We start from the raw sequence: 21,896 nt of genomic DNA, 5'->3' as shown, positions 1-21,896 counted from the left end.
TCAGTGTATTAGTGGGTGTGGGCAGGGAGCTTGCATATACATTGAGGAACTTCCACATATTCTGTTACTTTCAGGCGTTTTGGTTCAGTTGCCCATGCCTAGCATGTCACCATGCTGTGCATACATCTTTAAAAAAATGGCAGAAAACTCTGCCAGTAAGAGGAGATTTAGTATTACAATGAGCTAAAGTTAACTTCAGGACAACTTGGGGGCTTCTGCACAGGTCCTTGGCCTCAGTCTAGCTCAAACTGGCTTACCGAAGATGAACACCTGGCCCGGTGTCTCCTTGGTGAGAACTGCGGGTTTGCAGAACAGAACACATAGTCTTCCTTGCTTTTGTGCCTTCCCTCCTCCCTCCTGCTGATAGCTTTCCTCTAAGTAACTCCCTGTTGAATCCCATCCAACCAAATCATGATGTCCTCTCTTGTGCTTATGTTGAAGACTGTATTGAAACTCTTTAATGAGGAAGTTGTTAAACAATTTCCTAACCTTTCTTTGAAACAGTTCATTTCTAAATAATATCTTACATGGGGTATCAACATAAAAACAAATGGAGCAGAGCTGCTTGGATTGAAGGGAGGATGGAATGTCTACAACTGCGGCTGCTTCACTTCTCTTCTGTCTTCCCCTGGGCACCTCTGAACTCCTTATTCAGCATAGCATATTGTAATGAAGGGAGGAGCCTCCAACTTAAGATGGTCTGCATTTCTTTCCTAAAGGCTTCAAGTTGTTCAGTAAAGTGTGTCTAAGCCTGAAAGCCGTGCCTGGCGGCCTATGACGCTGTGACAGACAGAAGAGCTGGAGAAGGCAGCCTTGGGACTGCTCATTGCTTTTCAGTGAGCTTGAGTGTAAGAGCCAGGGCTTTTTTTCCTCCCTGGAGAATGCTTGAGGTGGGTAGCTAGTACATCAGACACTGCCTCACATCTGTGATTCTCTTTCTCTTTTACAAACACGTCCTTCTGACATTCTCCTGGGCAAAGTTCAACCTATAATAGTGCCCCTGGGGCCCAGTGGTTTTCTGGGTTTCAGTTTTATTTGTAGACATTGACATTGGAAAAGATCTTCCACTCATTTGTACACTTTAGGGACCCCATATAAGATTTGATCACGGTATTGTTAGCTAGGATTCATCTGGAAATACCTTCTCCCGTTCTGTCGGGTGTCTTTTGGTTTTATTGACTATTTCCTTGTGCAAAAGCTTTTTATCTTGATGAAGTCCCAAAAGTTGATTTTTGCCCTTGCTTCCCTTGCCTTTGGAGATGTGTCTAGGAAGAAGTTCCTGCAACCGAGGTCGAAGAGGTTGCTGCCTGTGTTCGCCTCAAGGATTTTCATGGATTCCTGGCCCACGTTTAGGTCTTTCCTCCATTTGAGTCTATTTTTGTGTATGGTGAAAGGAAATGGTACAGTTTCATCCTTCTGCATGTGGCTGTCCAATTTTCCCACCACCATTTGTTGAAGAGACTTTCTTTTTTCCATTGGATATTCTTTCCTGCTTTGTCGAAGATTGGTTGACCATAGAGTTGAGGGTCCATTTCTGAGTTCTCTATTCTGTTCCATTGATCTGTATGTCTGTTTTTGTGCCAGTAACATACTGTCTTGATGATTACAGCTTTGTAATACAGCTTGAAGTCCGAAATTGTGATGCCACCAGTTTTGGATTTCTTTTTCAACATTCCTCTGGCTGTTTGGGGTCTTTCCTGGTTCCATACAAGTTTTAGGACTCTTTGTTCCAGTTCTCTGAAAAAAGTTGATGGTATTTTGATAGGGATTGCTTTGAATGCGTACATTGCTCTAGGTAGCGCAGACATTTTCACAATATTTGTTCTTCCATTGCATGAGCATGGAACGTTTTTCCATTTCTCTGTGTCTTCCTCAGTTTCTTTCATGAGTATTCTATAGTTTTCTGAGTATAGATCCTTTGCCTCTTTGGTTAGATTTATTCCTAGGTATCCTGTGGTTTTGGGTGCCATTGTAAATGGGATCGACTCCTTAATTTGTCTTTCTTCTGTCTCGTTTGGGTATAGAAATGCAACTGATTTCTATGCATTGATTTTATATCCTGCCACTTTGCTGAATTCCTGTATGAGTTCTAGCAGTTTTGGGGTGGAATCTTTTGGGTTTTCCACATAAAGTATCATATCTGCAAAGAGTGGGAGTTTGACTTCTTGTCAGTTCGGATGCCTTTTATTCCTTTTTGTTGCCTGATTGCTGAGGCTAGGACTTCTAGTACTGTGTTGAAGAGCAGTGGTGATAGTGGACATCTCTGCCATGTTCCTGACCTTAGGGGAAAAGCTGTCAGTTTTTCTCCATTGCGAATGGTATTTGCTGTGGGTTTTTCATAGATGGCTTTTATGATATTGAGGTATATACCCTCTATCCCTACACTGTGAGGAGTTTTAATCAGGAAAGGATGCTGTACTTTGTCAAATGCTTTTTCTGCATCTGTTGAGAGGATCATATGGTTCTCGTCTTTTCTTCTATTAATGTGGTGTATCACATTGATTGATCTGTGGATGTTGAACCACCCTTGCAGCCCAGTGTTAAATCCCACTTGGTCATGGCAAATAATCCTTTTAATGTACTGTTGGATCCTATTGGCTAGGATCTTGTTGAGAATTTTGGGATCCATGATCATCAGGGATATTGGTCTGTAATTCTCCTTTTTGATGGGGTCTTTGTCTGGTTGTGGGATCAAGGTAATGCTGGCCTCATAAAAAGAGTTTGGGAGCTTTCCTTCCCTTTCTGTTTCTTGGAACAGTTTCAGAAGAATAGGTATTCTTCTTTGAATGTTTGGTAGAATTGTAGAATTCCCCTGGGAAGCCATGTGGCCCTGGGCTCTTGTTCCTTGGGAGATTTTTGATTCCTGCTTCAATTTCCTTGCTGGTTATGGGTCTGTTCAGATTGTCTGTTTCTTCCTGTTTCAGTCTTGGTAGTTTGTAAGTGTCCAGGAATGCATCCATTTCTTCCAGATTGTCTAATTTGTTGGCATATAGTTGCCCATAATATGTTCTTGTAATTGTTTGTATTTCTTCGGCATTGGTTGCGATCTGTCCTCTTTCATTCATGATTGTATTTATTTGGGTCCTTTCTCTTTTCTTTTTGATAAGTCTGGCCAGGGGTTTATCAGTCTTACTAATTTTTTCAAAGAACCAACTCCTGGTTTCGTTGATCTGTTCTCCTGTTCTTTTGGTTTCTAGCTCGTTGATTTCTGCTCTAATCTTTATTATTTCTCCTCTCCTCCTGGGTTCAGGCTTTATTTGGTGTTCTTTCTCCAGCTCCTTTAGGTGTAGGGTTAGGTTGTCTATCTGAGACCTTTCTTGTTTCTTGAGAAAGGCTTATAGTGCTAGATACTTCCCTCTTAGGACCACCTTTGCTGCATCCCAAAGATTTGAACAGTTGTGTTTTCATTTTCATTTGTTTCCATGAATTTTTTAAATTCTTTAATTTCCTGGTTGACCCATTCATTCTTTAGTAGGATGCTCTTTAGCCTCCAGGTACTTGAGTTCCTTCCAACTTCGTCTTGTGATTGAGTTTGAGTTTCAAAGCATTATGATCTGAAAATACGCAGGGAATGATCCCAGTCTTTTGATACCGGTTGAGACATGATTTGTGACCCAGGATGTGATCTGTTCTGGAGAATGTTCCATGTGCACAGGAGAAGAATGTGTATTCTATTGCTCTGGGATGGAATGTTCTGAATATATGTGTGAAGTCCATCTGGTCCAGTGTGTCATTCAAAGCCCTTATTTCCTTGTTGGTCTTTTGCTTAGATGATCTGTCCATTGCGGTGAGGGGGTGTTAAAGTCCCCTACTATTATGTTATTGTCAATGTGTTTCTTTGATTGTGTTATTAATTGGCTTATATAATTGGCTACTCCCATGTTAGGGGCATAAATACTTAAAATTGTTAGATCTTCTGGTTGGAAAGACCCTTTAAGTATGACATAGGGTCCTTCCTCATCTCTTATTATAGTCTTTGGTCTAAAATCTAATTTGTCTGATATAAGGATTGCCATCCCAGCTTTCTTTTGATGTCCATTAGCATGATAAATGGCTTTCCACCCTCTCACTTTAAATCTGGAGGTGTCTTTGGGTCTAAAATGAGTCTCTTGCAGACAGCATATTGATGGTCTTGCTTTTTTTATCCAATCTGATACCCTGTGTCTTTTGATTGGGGCATTTAGCCCATTTACATTCAGGGTAACTGTTGAAAGATACGAATTTAGTGCCACTGTATTGCCTGTAAGGTGACTGTTACTGTCTCTGTTCCTTTCTGGCCTGTGTTACTTTCGGGCTCTCACCTTGCTTAGAGGACCCCTTTCAATATTTCTTGTAGGGCTGGTTTGGTGACTGCAAATTCTTTTAGTTTCTGTTTGTGCTGGGACCTTTTTATCCCTCCTTCTATTTTCAGTGACAGCCTAGCTGGATAAAGTATTCTTGGCTGTGTATTTTTCTCATTTAGTGCCCTGAATATATCATGGTAGACCTTTCTGGCTTGCCAGGTCTCCGTGAATAGGTCTTCTGCCAGTCTAATGTTTCTACCATTGTAGGTTACAGACCTCTTGTCCCGAGCTGGTTTCCAGATTTTCTCTTTGTCTCTGAGATTTGTAGGTTTTACTATTAGATGTCAGGGTGTTGACCTATTTTTATTGATTTCTGAGGGGGGGTTCTCCGTGCCTCCTGGATTTTGATGCCCGTTTCCTTCCCCGGATCAGGGAAGTTCTCTGCTGTAATTTGCTTCAATATACCTTCTGCCCCTCTCTCTGTTCCTTCTTCTTCTGGGATCCCAATTATTTTAATATGGTTTCGCTTGCCTCTCGAATTCTCCCCTTGTGATCCAGTAGTTGTTTATCTCTCTTTTTCTCAGCTTCTTGATTCTCTATCTTTTTTTTTTTTTTTTTTTAAGATTTTCTTTATTTATTCGACAGAGATAGAGACAGCCAGCGAGAGAAGAACACAAGCAGGGGGAGTGGGAGAGGAAGAAGCAGGCTCATAGCAGAGGAGCCTGATGTGGGGCTCGATCCCATAACGCTGGGATCATGCCCTGAGCCGAAGGCAGGCGCTTAACCGCTGTGCCACCCAGGCGCCCCTCTATCATTTGGTCTTCTGTACCACTAATTCTCTCCTCGCTCATTTATCCTAGCAGTTAGAGCCTCCATTTTTTATTGCGTCTCATTAATAGCCTTTTTGAAATCGACTTGGTTAGATTTTAGTTCTTTATTTCTCCAGAAAGGGATTCTCTGGTGTCTTCTATCCTTTTTCAAGTCCAGCTAGTATCTTTATAATCGCTATTCTGAGCTCTAGATCCGACATCTTACTAATGTCCATATTGATTAGTTGGTACTGCCTCTTGTTCTGTTTTTTGAGGTGAGTTTTTCTTTCTGTCATTTTGCCAAGAAAAGAATAGATGAACGAGAGAACAAAATACTTAAAAGGGTAACAACGAGCCCAGAGAAATATACACTAAACAAATCAGACGAGACCCACGACTGGGGGGAAAAGAAAAAAGGAAAAAGAGTATGATCAGGCCGGTGAATAGAACACAGCCATACACTAGATTTTTGGGTCTATTTTGGTCTCCAAAATTTTAAAGAAAGAAAAACTTCTATGTAGGTAACAAAAATAAGGTTAAATACAATGACGAATGGAATATGACTGTAACAATGAAAATTTAAAAAGAGTTTTAAAAAATGAATTGATAAGTTGGTTGAAAAAGGAAAGGAAAATAATTCATGAAAGAAAGAAAGAAAGAAAATTTAAAAAATTGAAGTTGAAAGACTAAGGAATCATGGGAAAATACCCGTGAGTTCTGTGTGCTGTATTCGCCTAGCGCCAAGTTCTGCAGTGCTCATTGATGGGTAACCTTGGTCTTGGCTGGACGTTCTTGCACATCTTCTGGGGGAGGGGCCTGTTGCAGTGATTCTCAAATGTCTTTGCCCTGGGCAGGATTGTACTGCCCTTGCGAGGGGGGCCAGGCTAAGTAATCTGGTGGGGTTTGCTCTCTGTAGCTTTTGTTCCCTGAAGGCGCTTCTGCGCAGCTTTAGAGGATGAGGGTGAAAGTGATGGCCTCCTAATCTCTGGCCCTGGAGGAGCTGAGAGCTCGGGGCCCCACTCCTCAGTGCACCCTCAGAGAAAAGCAGTCAATCACTCCTGTCTCCCTGGTCTCTGTCCGCACTCCGTGCTCACCTGGCCTGGGACCGAGCATTTCTGTCTCTGGCACAAGGCCCGTTTGGAGTCTCCAGACCCAGTAGATTCCCGCAGTGGGCTCCTGCGCCGCTCCTCCCGGGGGTGAGGGGACAGAGGGAAGGAGAGTGTCCCCGGTTTCCGCTGCTCAAAGAGCAGTGGCCCGGCTGTGCCGCGGATCAGTTTGTGGCAACCCCGAGGTGAGAGCCCACTCCTGGGCTCACTGTTTGCAGCCGGCTTCCCAGCTCTGATACCTGGGAGCTCTGGCGCACTCAGGCACCCCCGGTCTTCCTGTGACCCCGAGACCACACTGTCACAGTGAGGGTTCCATCCCTCACGTAGCCACTGGGAGCAGACTTCTAAAAGTTCTGATTTTGTGCTCCGCTGCTCTGTTGCTTGCTGGTGTAGCCGGTTAATAAGAGGCTCCCTCCCCCTGCAGTTTGTCTTCCCATATGTCGCCTCAGATTCACTTCTCCCCACCTCCTACCTTGCAGAAAGTGATCGCTTTTCTTTTCTTTGATATCCTGTTGAGTTCGCAGGTGTTCAGAATGGTTTGATAGCTCTCTGGCTGAGTTCCTGGGGCCAGGCGAAATTCCTGGAACTCTTATCAAAGGACTAAGTTTTTAAATTATATGGAGATTTCATAGAGAATATTGAGGGAGGCACCTGCAGGGATCAGATGCAAAGCAGAGAAAAATGATGCTAAGACCTAACTGATGGTACTTGCTTTATTTTAGAAGTGCTCAACTCATGAAAAAATAGAAGTGACAGGAAGGCAGCAGGGTCAATGTTCTGTTATGCCTCCTGGCCTTGTGCTAAACTTCCTTTAGATATGGGAGCAGAGGGCTAGAAAACTCTGAGTGTAAGAGGCTGGTGGGGGCTTCCTCCCAGGCTACAGCGGTGGCAGAATACAGTCCCCAGCCCACCATACCTCCCACTTCCAGCCCCTGTGCCACAGGCTCCGTGTTTCATGGAGCTGATGTATGGATCTTTTTAAATTTACTCCCACATACACAGTGACCTAGTTTCTTACTTTATAACATCAGAGATAAGGTGCATCTCAAAAAGCATGTCTACTCAAAAGCCAGAACAACATAGGTGACCCCCAGCCAGTTTTGAGGATAGGATGCAAGGCTTCTTTCCCCCACCTCTCAATTTGATGTTTACTTCATTTAATTCAAGGGGAAATGTTGCCTTTAGCTTCATCATTTCATTATTTGGTGAAACAGATCTAACTTACGGTCAAAGCCCTCTGTTTAAGCAGATTGTATTTTTCTACCTATGCTCTGTTGAGCCCATGGTAGGTACCAGGCACCAGAATAGGTGCTACTTTATGACGTCTTCTCTTCACTACAACCCTTGAGACTTGCTCCTATCCCAGCTTTAGAGGAAGGATCTGAACTTGATAAAGTCCATTAATTTGCTCAAAGTCATACAGCTGCAAGTGGTTGAGCCTGAGTTCTGACCCTGCTCTTACTCCAAAGCCCACATCCTTACTGTGCTGACTTCATACTTACTCCTCCCCTACCGTGAAAAAGGTAGTATGAAGATCCCAGGAAAAAATGTTGTGAGGAAGGGAGAATCCAGCTTTGGTCCATGAATTGTTAATGTTATTAGCCTCATTTTAAGTAGATGTTTTCTTTGAAGTATTTTTCTACATCCATTTAGATTCCATCACTTTCAAACAGATCATAAAATAGTTGTCTCAAGAGTGGCTTCTCCAAAAAAAAGAGAAATCTGAACATTCAGACCTAAGTATTTCCAGGGAGTCCTGGCCAGTCTTTGGAATAGTTCTTCCTATTTTGGCTTTCCTGAATCTGACATGGGTCTTGGTGTCTGGATTTTGTTTTTTTTATTTTCCTTTTAGCCTTCTAGTTGATCATAGCTATAATGAATTTATATTCTTCCTTATTTGAAATGAATTTAAGGCAGCTTACACAGATACATACATACAACGTCAGTGGAGGAGTTCTGAATTGAGGGAATGTGTAGGAACAACACCGTGAAACCAGTGTGGAGGGGAATACACAAAATTCATACCTTCAACACTTGCTAGAGGTGGTCCATGGGTTTTGCTGAGCCAGAGCAGAAGAAGCCCAACTCTTCCCAGTTTTTTGAGAATTGTGATAAATTCTACTGGATTCAAGCGGTTTCTTACGTCGCTTTGTGAATATCAGTGGCACCCCAAGTGAGACTTCATAAAAGCAGTTGTAGGGGCCAAACCAGTGAGGTCTGGTCATTGAGCTTTGTGCTTCATCTCAGAATATTTAGACCCACTAAAGGAATGGAGGGCCCGCGTGTTCTTTAGGCACTCACTCTGCTGTGACTTTGATCTCACAGCTGGATTTCAAGTAACAAGGAACTGGAGATTGGGCTGGATAATAAGTACAGTCATCTGCCCAACAAACGGCTGAGTTAGAGAAATGGCTGGTGTGCTTTCTTGAAGTTGAAAGATCTGAGAGACTTGTCCTGGGTAGAGGGCCGTCCTTGCTTCCCCACAGCGGTGAACTGAGACAAGGCTGAAGGCAGTGCCAAGATTTACCTCAAAAAGAGCTGGGTGGTCTTCTCAGGCAAGTGTCCCTTAGGCATTTCAGTTTTGAGTGGCAAGGGATTTGAGTTGTTCCTACTGTTGCAGATCTGAAGCTCCAGATGGTCTGTTGGTCCAGTACAGACCCATCTGCTCTGTCAGGCAGCCAGCCAGCGCTAAGGTGGATTTGTTCTCTAAGCGGGGTAGGGGGAAGTCATTGTAGTTTCTCGGTTGGGTGTGTGTGGCTCAGTTGTAGAGCAATACCACTGGAGGAAGATGTGGAAAGCACTGGCTGTGTGTTTGTTAAATAAATGAGGGCGGTTCCTTTAAAATACTCAGATGAGAATGTTTACTAGACAATTATAAAAGAGGGTCTAGAGCTTAGAAAACAGTAGGGAAGGTAGAGATTTAGAAGCTTTAGGTTTCTGAAACCTAAAACTCTGAGAGGAGGTGTGGGTTTTAATCTAGAGCCTACCATGTAACTCTCCTGGGCTGGTCACTTTTCTGGGATTAGAGTCCTTACTTGTAAGACTAGACAGTTGATCCCACAGCCCTCTTCCAACTCTGAAAATTCATTTTAGAAAAGAAAAAACATTCTCTCCAAATGTGTTGCTCTGGTCTTTGTGGGGAAAAAAGACCTTTTAGTAATGGTTTAGGGTATACAGTATCATGAACGTACTAGGTATTATGTATTTTCATTCTCCAGATCAGTGATTTATTGTGTAGAGAACTAGAAGCGGGCCAGAGAGGGTGCCTGGGTGGCTCAGTTGTTAAGCGTCTGCCTTCAGCTCGGGTCATGATCCCGGGGTCCTGGGGTCGAGCCCTGCATCACGCTCTCTGATCTTTGGGAAGCCTGCTTCTCCCTCTCCCAATCCTCCCTGCTTGTGTTTCCTCTCTCGCTGCCTCTCTCTCTGTCAAATAAATAAATAAAATCTTAAAAAAAAAAGAAGTGGACCAGAGGAAGTTACGCTTGATAAGTCATTATTTGGTGTTAGTAATTAGTCATTTCCCTGCCCCGCATGTCAATTTCCTTAAATGAGCCTTATTTCTGATGACCTTCACCTTAGGTCTGTCAAAATGGAAGTCCTGTGGCTGACTCAGTGGAAACAGAAGTGTGTGTTAGGTGTTGGACCTTTTTTCCTGTCCAGTTACGAGTTTGATAATGCCAGAAAATTTCAAATTGATAGTCTTAAAGTGCCCAGAGGCTTGGGTGAAAGCTGTTTCTGGGGGAGTGCAGGAATACAGTGGGTCTCCTTTGGGCTATATCGCCCCCTAGTGGAAGCTGCTTTTTGTCCATATGCTACAAAATTGAACATTTCCCTGCTTTGGAAAGAGTTTGAAATCCATCTTCACTCCCACCCCCTTTCCTGGAAAAGGTGCATTGGGCCTATATGTATTTTCATGATCTATCAGTTTCCTGAGGCTGCTGTCACAACTGACCACAAACTTGGGTACTTAACACAACAGAAACGTATTCTGTCACAGTCCAAGAGTCTGAAATCAAGGTGTTGAAAGGGCTGCACTCTCTCTGGAGGCTCTAGAGTGAATCTCTTCTTTATCTCTTCCACCTTCTGGTGGCTGTTGATACTCCTTATGGTTGCATCACTCCAGTTTCTGCTTCTGTGGTCACATTGCCTCCTCTTATGTCTGTGTCTCCTGTATCTCTCTTCTAAGGACATTTAGCATAGTATTTATGGAGCCTGCCTGGATAATAAGAGGTGATCTCATCTCAAGATCCTTAATCACATTTGCAAAGACCCTTTTCCCAAATGGGTTCACATTCTTTGGTTCCAGAGATCTGTTGTGGATACATCCGGAGGGGGGACCACCATTAAACACACTACAGGTGGTTGGCACCTTTTCTGTTTCTCCAGATCTTTACGTTATCACTGATACTCACTCTGTTCTGTGTAAACCAGTGTTCCCTTTCATGCCAGGTGTTGGCCTGGATAGAGATGGCTTACATCAGGCTCCACCAGCAGTGCTGCTCAGTCCCATAGCTGCTTGCTTATTTGTGTTGAGGGTGGGTTGTATTATTTTCAAATAGCCATTTTTTTTAATGGGGAAAGTTAATTGCAATAAACATTTTGAACAGTGTTAAAGTTTGTTAAAAATAAAAAGGAAACAGGATAGCTTCAACACTAAGCTGCCCATAACTAGAAGTGCAAGTCATTAGCAGAAACATTTCATTTTGCAAAAATGTAGAAAATAAGATTGTAATAAAATTTGATATACCTGTTTGAAGGCTATCTTTAAATGTTGCTCTTCTTTTCTCTGCAGGTCTTTTAGATAACCCTGAGCTTCGTGTGGTCCTAGTATTTGGCTATAATTGCTGTAAGGTGGGAGCCAGTAATTACCTGCAGCGAGTCATCAGCAGTTTCAGTGATATGAACATCATCTTGGCTGGAGGCCAGGTAGACAACCTGGCATCGCTGACCTCTGACAAGTATGTCTCATGTGCTTCTGATTTCTCCTGTGCATGACCAGAAATGTTCTCAGGTTTTTCTTACCTTGGGTTTTAAAATACATGTTTAGAGAATTGTTAGGCTAAAAGTTCATTCCATTTTATAATACTCCACATAATTCTGCATACAGTTAAAGAACGAAATTTTTATGTTTTCTTCTAATAACTTACTCTTAATTGGATTCATACTCTCCTCAAAATTGATTTTCAGCATTGTCTATTGGTATCTCCCCTGACAGCTCTGTACTCTATACAACCGCAGTGATCACTTCCTCTGTAGTTCTGTTTCCTCCTCTAAAAGAAACACATGCTTAAACGGTGAATCTTCATGGTAAAACTTCTTAGAGCCTCTGATATGCCCAGTGCTATGGAAATCTTCTAGAAAGGGAATAACAGTTCTCAGATCTGTTCTGTGGCATATCTTGGACACCTATTGGTATGAATTTGCACACATTTTGGGAAATGCTATACTAGAGATCTTTTTGAAAGCCTTTTTGATTTTGTTACTAAGACTTTTGCTTTCAAAGATGAAAAATACTTGCTTCATGGGGCGCCTGGGTGGCTCAGTGGTTAAGTGTCTGCCTTCGGCTCAGGGCGTGATCCCAGGGTCCTGGGATCGAGCCCTACATCAGGCTCCCTGCCCGCTGGGAGCCTGCTTCTTCCTCTCCCACTCCCCCTGCTTGTGTTCCCTCTCTCCCTGGCTGTGTCTCTCTCTCCATCAAATAAGTAAATAAAATCTTAAAAAAAAAAAAATACTTTCTTCAGCTATCTTGGGAGACATTACTCCCTTTCCATTTTGAATGAGAGTTTGTAGTATTTTTTGAGATTGAGTTAAGTGGATATGAATATCCAAAAGTAGGAAAATGAAAACCTCGTCTCCCCAGATGCTTCCTGCAAACACTATAATAACACTATAAACTGTAACACTATAATAACTATATAACACTATTATAACTATACTATAACACTATATATAACTATATACTATATAACACTATTCATTTCTCACTATATTTGTGTTTAGTACTTGGATACTAGAGTGGCGAAATGGCAACAAATATTAGAGATCAGTGTCTTTAAAAGCAGTGTAAATCATCCCAGTTACAATTTCCCTTCTGGAAGTCTCCACCGATGGATCAGCTTCAGCTGATCAGGGATCAGGGAAAGGCAATACAGATGATCCTTGAGCAATGCAGGGGATAGGGGTGCCTACCCCTGTGCAGTTGAAAGTCCATGTATAACTTGTGACTCCCCAAAAACTTTACTAATAGCCTAGTGTTGACCAGAAGCCTTACTGATAACATGAAAAGTAAACATATATGTGTTCTTACAAGAAGGAAAGGTAAGAAAAGACAATTTTATTAAGAAAATAATAAGGAAGGGGGCGCCTGGGTGGCTCAGTCGTTAAGCGTCTGCCTTTGGCTCAGGTCATGATCCCAGCGTCCTGGGATTGAGCCCCACGTTGGGCTTCCTGCCCAGCGAGGAGCCTGCTTCTCCCTCTCCAATTCCCCCCTGCTTATGTTCTCTCTCTCACTGTTTCCATCAAATAAATAAATAAAATCTTCAAAAAAAAATCATAAGGAAAAAACATTTACAGTACTGTGCTTGTCAAGAAAAATCCACATGTAAATGGACGCATGTTGTTCAAGGGTCACCTGTAGCTAAGTTGAGGTCCCTGGACTACTGGTGAGGAAAAAGTCAGGAAAGTAAGTACACTGAATTCTAAGCAGTAGGATATCAGACATAGGATTTCTTACATAAATACACCTAATTCTCAGTAATTACCTGTGGATTATTTCTCCTCTTGCCTGATTTTTTCTGTGTCTTTGCTTTTACCTCTAAATTGTATACAATAGGGCAGTGATGATTTAATACCTCATTTACCTTTGAAATGCCAATCTCACTCAGACCAGATGTGTAGCATCTGAGATGCGAGCCTATTAGCATGGTCAAGTGTCTATATCATCTTTTTATACCTGCTGTGGGAAATATCCCTGAAGAATTGTTACCCTTTACACGACACATTAATTTTAATGTGGTCTTCCCACTGTGTCAGTGGGTAAGAGAAGCCATTGAGTAAATCAAAACTCCATTTTAATAGGGTCCAGATATGACCTTCCCAAAAAAAAGATAGGTAAGTCATTCTTTGAGGCAAGATACTGATAATGCACGTTGCAATGGTATACCAAAGAGGAAGTGTAATTAAGTTAAAGGAGCAGTGGAGGACTTCAGAAGGTGGATTCTCCTCAGAAACAGGTGGTACTAAGTGAGCCTTATTATCTTAGTCACTTAAGTTTTTTGAGTTAAGATTCTTGTTAGCCCAGCAAATGTTGCCCATTTCATCAACTCATATGTTCGTAAACATGATAGAAATATAGGGTATTTGTTTTTCCCCTGTAGGTGTTCACTGTATTATGCTTTATAACCTTGATACTTAATATTTTCTTTACTAAGGATAAGATATTTCCTCAAAAAAAAAAAAAACAGGCAAATATAAGCAAAACAGGTTAAGCTGAATTCTGTTACTGAAAGTAATAAATAAGACACAGCAATGGAATCTTGTTTCTTTATGGACCAAACAACATAAAGCTAAAACTTCTGGAGTTACAGGTTCTTAATAAAATTATCATCCATGATTAAATAGCTAATATATCTTTTTTAGAATGTGACAACCGAGGTAAGGGGGAGAAAGATACCAAACATGTAAATAATACCAGAAAGCTTTCTTTAATAGATATCATCATGCTTATGAATAAAATTTCTAAGATTCCTTTTAAGAAAGTGAGAAAGGTTTAAGGATACTTTATTATATCTTTCTAAAAACACAGTATAGTTTTCAGAAATCTTTGTGGAGAGAGGCATTTGTCCCTCGAATTTGTGACTAAAGAAATAGTTGCTTATTTCATAGATCTGTTTCCCTGTGTTTTTTAAGTGTATTCATAGTTTAATTTTTAATCCCTATTACATGGCTTTTATCTGGGAACGTGAGCCTAAGACTAGGTGAAGGCTCTTAAAGGCAGCACCTCCTAACCAGTGAATCAGCAGTTTTCTATTACACTTTATATTTTGTTTTATGATGTATCATCACAGTATTCTAATTTAATTCCAGACACCCTCTGGATATTGACGCCACTGGTGTGGTTGGACTGTCATTTAGTGGACATCGAATCCAGAGTGCCACTGTGCTACTCAATGAGGATGTCAATGACGAGAAGACCGTTGAGGCTGCAATGCAGCGCCTTAAAGCTGCCAACATTCCAGAACGGAATACCATTGGCTTCATGTTTGCATGTGTTGGCAGGGGCTTTCAGTATTACAGAGCCAAGGGGAATGTTGAGGCTGATGCATTCAGAAAGTTTTTTCCTAGTGTTCCTTTATTTGGCTTCTTTGGAAATGGAGAAATTGGATGCGATCGCATAGTCACTGGGAACTTTATATTGAAGAAATGTAATGAGGTAAAGGATGATGATCTGTTTCACAGCTATACAACAATAATGGCACTGATTCATCTTGGGTTGTCCAAATAAAGCCTCCTGTAAAGTGGCTTTCACAATATATAATTTTCGGGCTCCGCCTTTCCTAGAAAAGGGAAATTGGGATATGTGTATTTAAAAAATAATAATAACTTTACATATCGGTTTTGTAGCTTCGACTCTCTAAAGATTATATTAGGGGTAGTTTTTAATAAGTTGGACATAACACAAATAGAATCGAGAGCTTTTGCATCATGAGGCACAACCCTGATTACGGCTGTATTGTACCAGATTGTGTAGCTGCTATGTAATGTGACATTATAAACAGTCTTCTGCATAGGAAGATTGGAAGAGGATTCATCAGTAGGATGGAGATTTAAGACATTCCTTAACTACCTCTGCATTATTAGATCTTTTAGCAAAATCATGAAGACATTTTTTTCTCCCTTAATGAAGGAGAAAAAATACATGGATAGCTTGAGAAATCTTTCTCTGCTTTACAATTTTACCGATTTTCTTCAGAAGCTGTAACAAAAGTATTACTGACTTTTTACTTATTTGGTAAAAATTAAATAACTATTTTTGTTCTAGTACCCTAAAGTTGCTTAGTCAAATAAGTTGCCAAGACTAATCAATATTTTATTACTTTATAAGGAAAAACTTTCCTTTTCCCTCGATGAAGAAATTGTAAGGGAAAATACTTTTCTTCACCTAGTTCTATATAGCTAACTGGCAGACCAGAGCATTATGTCACCTTATTTTGGTTTTATACCAATAAAATATACCGTGGAAACGCACTCAGACAGTGTTTTGTATATCATCGCTTTTGGTGAGTGAATGACAGAAGTAAACAATACTTCAGAAATGAAAACCCGGAATAGTAGTTGTCAGCTAGTAAATCCTGCCATGTTCCCAGTAGTATGATTTTTAAGCTTATATTTCTAACTATGCTCATATCTATATGAGATACGTTCAGAGAACTCCAATTTTCCCCAGTGCCCTTTCTTCACAGAGTGAGAGAACCTTTGATTTTCAGCTAGGCACATGCCTGCCATAACAAAGACTACATTTCCCAGGGTCCCTTGCCATTGACTGTTGCGGCCAGTGAAATGCGTGAAGTGTGACCATTTTTTTAGCCTTTCTTGAGCTTGTTGTTTAGAAGTAGATCTGGTAGTGAGACATCTTGAACTCTCCAGAAGAGGCAACATTGTAGGGGAAGAAAATCACACAGAAAGAAGGGTCCTGGGTTGCTGTACAATTTTGTCCAAGTGCTACCATATGTGGCTTGGGTTGCCTATCTCCATACTGTCTTACGAGATCGAGATTAACATCAGTCTTGCCTCAGTCATTGTTCTTCATTATAACATGTTTATATTCATTCCATCTAATACAGTATGATGTGTCAAATGTATGGCACTTTTGTAATGGTCATTGGTTCTAAGAGAACAGTAGAAAACCTGCAAGGTAAGTGAAATCAAAGGTATTAAACTTCCTGCTTTTCTATTTTTTAATCATTTCCCTCAGTTTTTACATTAAAAGGTTTTCTCTTGCTGTATATGTATATGATAAAAATACTTAAACGTTTATTGTGTGGTTATCCTAAACCTTAGCTCCTGAAGAAAGTCCAAAGAAAAGTTTTAGAGCTTTTTATCTGTGACTATTAATATCTAGCCTTTATTTAGTTGTTAAGCTTTTCTGTTATTTGACATTGGTTACCCGTTATCAAATAGACAACACTCAAAATTCAAGTCTTTGGATATGCTTACATAGCACATAAGGACAATACTTTGTAAATTTTCCTTGTCTCTGATATTAACAAGAGTTGTTTGAATAATAGAGGAAAAAGGATTTGAAAAACTAAAAATAGGAACAAAATGACCATGATTGAACAGATCATTTTATTTTTCAAATTAATACTCATACATAAATGTTTTGTTACTTCCCAAAGGAGAGTCTGCTGCAGGATGATTTCAGTATGATATTTGAGGTTATAGGGTCCCCTTTGTGTATCTGAGCTTTGGGGGCTTGTTATGAACAATAAATTCATTTGATTACAAGGTTATAATCTTGGTACAGAATAGAAAGGGGAAAAATGTACTCAGTAGAAACAAATGTAGTATTGATGAAAACAAAACCAACTACCCTGCCTCTAGAGGTCTTGATGTTGCATGGAAGGGAACAGGATTTTAACCAAAGATAAAATGAAGATTACAAATTTGAAGACCTGTGTTAAACAAAAGCAAGCATTAAAAGGATAATTTTCTCAGCCAAAAACAGACTAAATTCCAAGAAATGGCAATTTCCGTATAGTCATTTTTGAAACTAGAGAACAGATCATAATGTGAGAAAATACATGAGCACAAGAAAAGGAAAGATTATACTCTTAGTGTCTTCGTACACTGAGCCACCTTCTCTCAGGTGATGATCAGACAGGATGGTTTATTTAATCAAGACATTTAAAATACTTCCTTTTTATGCTTTCACAGTACAATCCTGCTGTAATTTGCTCTGTAAAAGTCTCCTTCAAGGAATTATATTTCCATTCCCTTTATGTAAGTAGAACTAAACTCCTTATAAACCTTTAAGGAAAAGGAGGGAAGGCAGACCTTGGGATTAAAACCTAGAAATAGACACACTACATAATGACGTAATAATCTACTGTGACCTATCTAATGAAGGGCATTCAGTAGGCCACTTCTCCACTTACAGTTCTCTCAACTTTGCCTAAAAATGGATCATTAGCAAACATAGCAATTTCTCAAATTTGTAAAAGAGGCCAGATAGCAAAAGCTTTGTCAATGATTTATATTGCAAGTTTAACATGCTGAACATGCAAAGAATAAAACTTTAACAAATCTGAAAATTTTCTATGCATTCTACAGAAATTTGAGAAAAAAAATAAAACTGCCTTTGTCATTTTGTGCCCACACAATCCAGCCCAGATTATCACCTTCATAAATTCAGTTTTAATGGAAACAGAAGACTCTAAATCCTCTTGTTTGGAAATTGTGAAATTTTTAAATGACTGATTTTCATTTGTAGAAACTGGGTTGGAGGCTGCTTAATAAAAATCCTAAAATAACAAAATGTAGTAAGCATTAGTAATAACATCCTTGTTAAGAGGAAAAAAATGTCTACATTATGTGAGGAATGTGTTACCAGAAAGTTATTTTAATATGGTCCTATGTGGCTGGGGGGATCCCCAGGATGGCAGCAGAGTAGGGGACCTTGTTTCATCTGCTCCCTCAAATTTAGCTGGATATCTACCAAACCATTCCGAACACATGAATTCAACCTGAGATGTGAGATTTATATTCTACAAGCACAAAAATGACTGCTTTTTGCAGGGTAGGAGGTGTGGTACCTTGAATCTTAAGGGGAAATAGCTGGAGATAAATGGAGAGGGGGTGATATAACACTGGAGCATAAAATCAGGACCCTTAGAAATCTCCAGTGAGACACATCCCTTTCTGAAAAGGGCACAGGGGATAAATAGAGCAGAATTCTAAGTGCATCATTGTGGTCTCAGGATTCCAGGAGACTCAGAAAAAACGGGGGAGCCCGAACTGACAAGAGTGCCCAAGCAGCGGAGCAGGGAGACTGGTTATGGTCAGTGAGCCCAGAAGGGACTCTCAGCTCTGGTCACCATAAACCAAGAGCTGGGCGGGTAGGGAGACTGCTCTCTGAGCACCCTGGAAAGGACTAGAAGCTGCAGGCTGTTTAACATTCAATGAGAGAAACAAAATGACTTGTGCCCATTCCAGGGGGAACAGTTTTCAGGGCGTTGTGGCCCCTGAAAGGACACTGGGGCAGCACCCAGCCACAACCTGGGAGCTGCAGAAGAGGGTGCATGCATGAGCCAAGGGCCGCTCACAATTGAAAAGGCACAAAGCCCAGAGACGCCTGCAGGTCCCTGGAACTCCCCTGGGAGAGTTGCAGTGGGTGCGAATAGCGCAAGTCTGTGGAGTTTGGTGCACACAAAAATGGAGATGGTTTCACCTGGAGGGTTTATTGAAGAAAAGTGACCACAACCTTGTGGCTCTGGGCCAGAGATTCCTGCATGGCCATATTTGCTCTATCTAAAGAGAAGTGGAAAGCTGAAAGGAACAAAAGCCACCCAGATGCCCAGCTCACGTTAAGCCCATCCCCCTGACAAGGGGTGGAGCAATTCTGGCAAAGACATCTGAGAAGCCAAGTAGCAGGCCTCTCCTCCAGAAGACAGACTGGAAGAACATCAATGACAGCTTATATCCCACAGGACTGTAAAACTCCAGCGCCAGAGGAAAATAATATAGTAAGCTCCAAGTGCTACCTCACGACTCGTTTATACTTCAGGCTAAAATTTTACATTTATTTTGGGGTCTTTTCTTTTTTTCTAATTTTTCTTTTCTTACCCTATTCCCATTTCGAACAGATTATTTCCCAACTTATGTTTTTTTAATTATTTTTTAACTTTTTATAGATTTTATAGATTTATGCCCCGTTTTATAGATTTGTGTCCCATACTAATCTTTCATTCTATTCAATTTTATCTTGATACGTATATAAGTTCTGATTTCTTTGCAATTCTGAGATATAGTGTCTTCCAAAACACACCAAAAATGAATCTGTATTGGGCAGATCACCCTGCCTTGTCAACCCGGAGTGATTATAGTCTCTCTCCCTCACCTTTTATTTTATTGTTTTGGATTATCTTGGCTTTGTGTATCTGGTAACTTCCTACCACTTCAGAATTTTTCTAGGGTGTATTTTGCTTGGGTCATGATTGGTATTTTGGACTCTGTTCTTTTGCTCAACCATCCCTTGACAGAACTACTAGGAGGAAAAATTCTCAATAAAGTAAAGAACCAGAGACAATGTCCTCTGCCACAGAACTAATGGGTATGGATATAAGCAAGATATCAGAGATAGAATTTAGGATAGCAATCATAAAGTCAATAGCTAGGCTTAAAAAAAGCATTAGTGAAAACATAGAATCTCTAAGAGCAGAAATGAGATTGAATCAGGCCAAATGTAAAAAATGCAATGAATGAGATGTAGTCTAAACTGGATTCTCTAATAGCTAGGGTAAGTGAGGCAGAAGAGAGAATGGTATAGAAGACAGGCTGATAGAAATTGAGGAAAACAAGTATAGGCAGCTAGTAGTCCATGAAAAAAGGCTTCGATTAATGATACCATGAAACATTCCAATGTCAGAATTATTGGGATCCCTGAGGGGTTGGAGAGAGAGAGGACTAGAAAGTATATTTGAGCAAATGATAATTGAGAACTTCTATAATCTGGGGAAGGAAACAAGCATCCGTGTCTGAGAGGCAGAATATACAGCAAAGAATACTTTATCCAGGAAGGCTGTCATTCAGAATGGGTGGAGAGACAAAGAGCTTCTAAGACAGGCAGAAACTGAAAGAATATGTGACCACTAAATCAGCCCTGTAAGAAATATTGAGGATTCTGTAAGCAAAGAGAAATCCCAAGAGTCACATAGATCAGAATAAACACAGAAATACTACAGCAACAGGGACTATGCACCAATACATTGGCACTAAATTCATATTTTTCTGTACTTTGAATGTAAATGGGCTGAATACTCCCATCAAAAGATACATGGTTTCAGATTGGATAAAAAAGCAGGACCCATCCATATGCCATCTACAAGAGACTCAATTTGAACCTAAAGACACATCAGATTGCAAGTGAGATGGAGAACCACTGACCACACCAATGGACCTCAAAAGAAAGGTGGAGGAGCAATTCTCATACCAGACAAATTAGATTTTAAACCAACAACTGTAGTAAGAGATGTAGAGGGACACTATAACATACTGAAAGGGACTACGCAACAAGATCTAACAATTATAAATATCTATGCCCCCAACATGGGAACAGTCAATTATATAAACCAGTTAATAACCAAAATAGAGAAACATATGGATAATAATACATTAATAGTAGAAGACTTCAACGCTCCACTCACAGCAATGGACAGATCCTCTAACCAGAAAACCAACAAAGAAACAAGAGCTTTGAATAACACATTGGACCACATGGACTTCATAGATATATACAGAACATTCCATCCTAAAACAACATAACTTAATTCTTCTAGAGTGCACATGGAACTTTCTCCAGAATAGATCACATATGGGACAAATCAAGTCTCAACTGATATCAAAAGATTGAGATTATTCCCTGCATATTTTCAGACCACAATGCTTTGAAACTGGGACTCAATCACCAGAAAAAAATTTGGAAGGAACACTTGGAGGTTAAAGAGCATCCTGCTAAAAAATGAGTGGGTCAACCAGGAAATTAAAGATCTTAAACAATTCATCAAAACCAATGACAATAAAAACACATCGCTTCAAAACCTATGGAATACTGCAAAGGTGGTCCTAAGAGGGCAGTACACAGCCAACCAAGCCTTTCAAAAAATGAGAAAACTCCCAAATGCATGGGCTAACCTGGCACCTAAAGGACCTGGAGGAAAGACAGCAAATAAAACCTAAACGCAGTAGGAGAAGATAAATAATAAATATTAGAACAGGAATCGAAAGCGAATCCATAAAACAGTAGAACGGATCAACAATATTAGAAGCTGGCTCTTTGAATTAATATGATCAATAAACGTCTAGCTAGACTTCTCTTAAAGAAAAGAGAAAGGATCCAAATTAATAAAATCATGAATGAAATGGAGACATCACTACTAATACCAAGGAAATAGGAACAATTATTAGAAATTATTACCTGCAACTATATGCCAATTAATTAAGCACTCTGGGAAAAAAATGGATGCCTTCCTGGAAACTTGTAAAGATTAAAACAGAAAGAAATTGAAAATCTAACAGACCAATAACCACCAAGGAAATTGAAGCAGTAATCAAAAACCTCCCAACAAACAAGAGCCCAGGGCCAGGTGGCTTCCCAAAGGAATTCTAACAAATATTTTAGGAAGAACTAATACCCATTCTTCTGAAAATATTCCAAAAATAGAAATGGAAGGAAAACTTCCGAACTTGTTCTATGAGGCCAGCATTACCTTGATCCCAAAACCAGAAAAAGACCCCCATCAGAAGGGAGAATAACAGACCAATATTCCTGATGAACATGGATGCCAAAATTCTCAACAAAATCCTAGCCAATAGGATCCAACAGTACATTAAAAGTATTATTTACCATGACAGTGTGGGATTTATTCCTGGGATGCAAGGGTGGTTTACCATTCGCAAATCAGTCAACATGATAGATCACA

At 40.3% G+C, this 21,896-nt stretch overlaps 1 protein-coding gene across 3 annotated transcripts in view; it reads left to right on the top strand.

The window, feature by feature from the left end:
* FBXO22 (F-box protein 22) overlaps window positions 1-17,734 on the top strand; it is a 40,140-nt gene extending 22,406 nt beyond the window's left edge. For all 3 annotated transcript variants that reach the window (XM_019793513.2, XM_002930691.4, XM_019793515.2), the window contains exons 6-7: window positions 10,991-11,156; window positions 14,284-17,734. In XM_019793513.2, coding sequence (XP_019649072.1) covers window positions 10,991-11,156; window positions 14,284-14,701 — 584 coding nt within the window. In that variant the 3' untranslated portion in view covers window positions 14,702-17,734. The remainder of the gene's footprint in view (window positions 1-10,990; window positions 11,157-14,283) is intronic.
* Window positions 17,735-21,896: the final 4,162 nt, after the last annotated feature.

This window comes from Ailuropoda melanoleuca, unplaced genomic scaffold (genome assembly GCF_002007445.2).
Source record: "Ailuropoda melanoleuca isolate Jingjing unplaced genomic scaffold, ASM200744v2 unplaced-scaffold10059, whole genome shotgun sequence".
In the NCBI taxonomy this organism is placed as follows: Eukaryota; Metazoa; Chordata; class Mammalia; order Carnivora; family Ursidae; genus Ailuropoda; species Ailuropoda melanoleuca.
The sequence above is the reverse complement of the archived record's forward strand: the minus strand, read 5'-3'. Positions and strand labels throughout refer to the sequence as shown.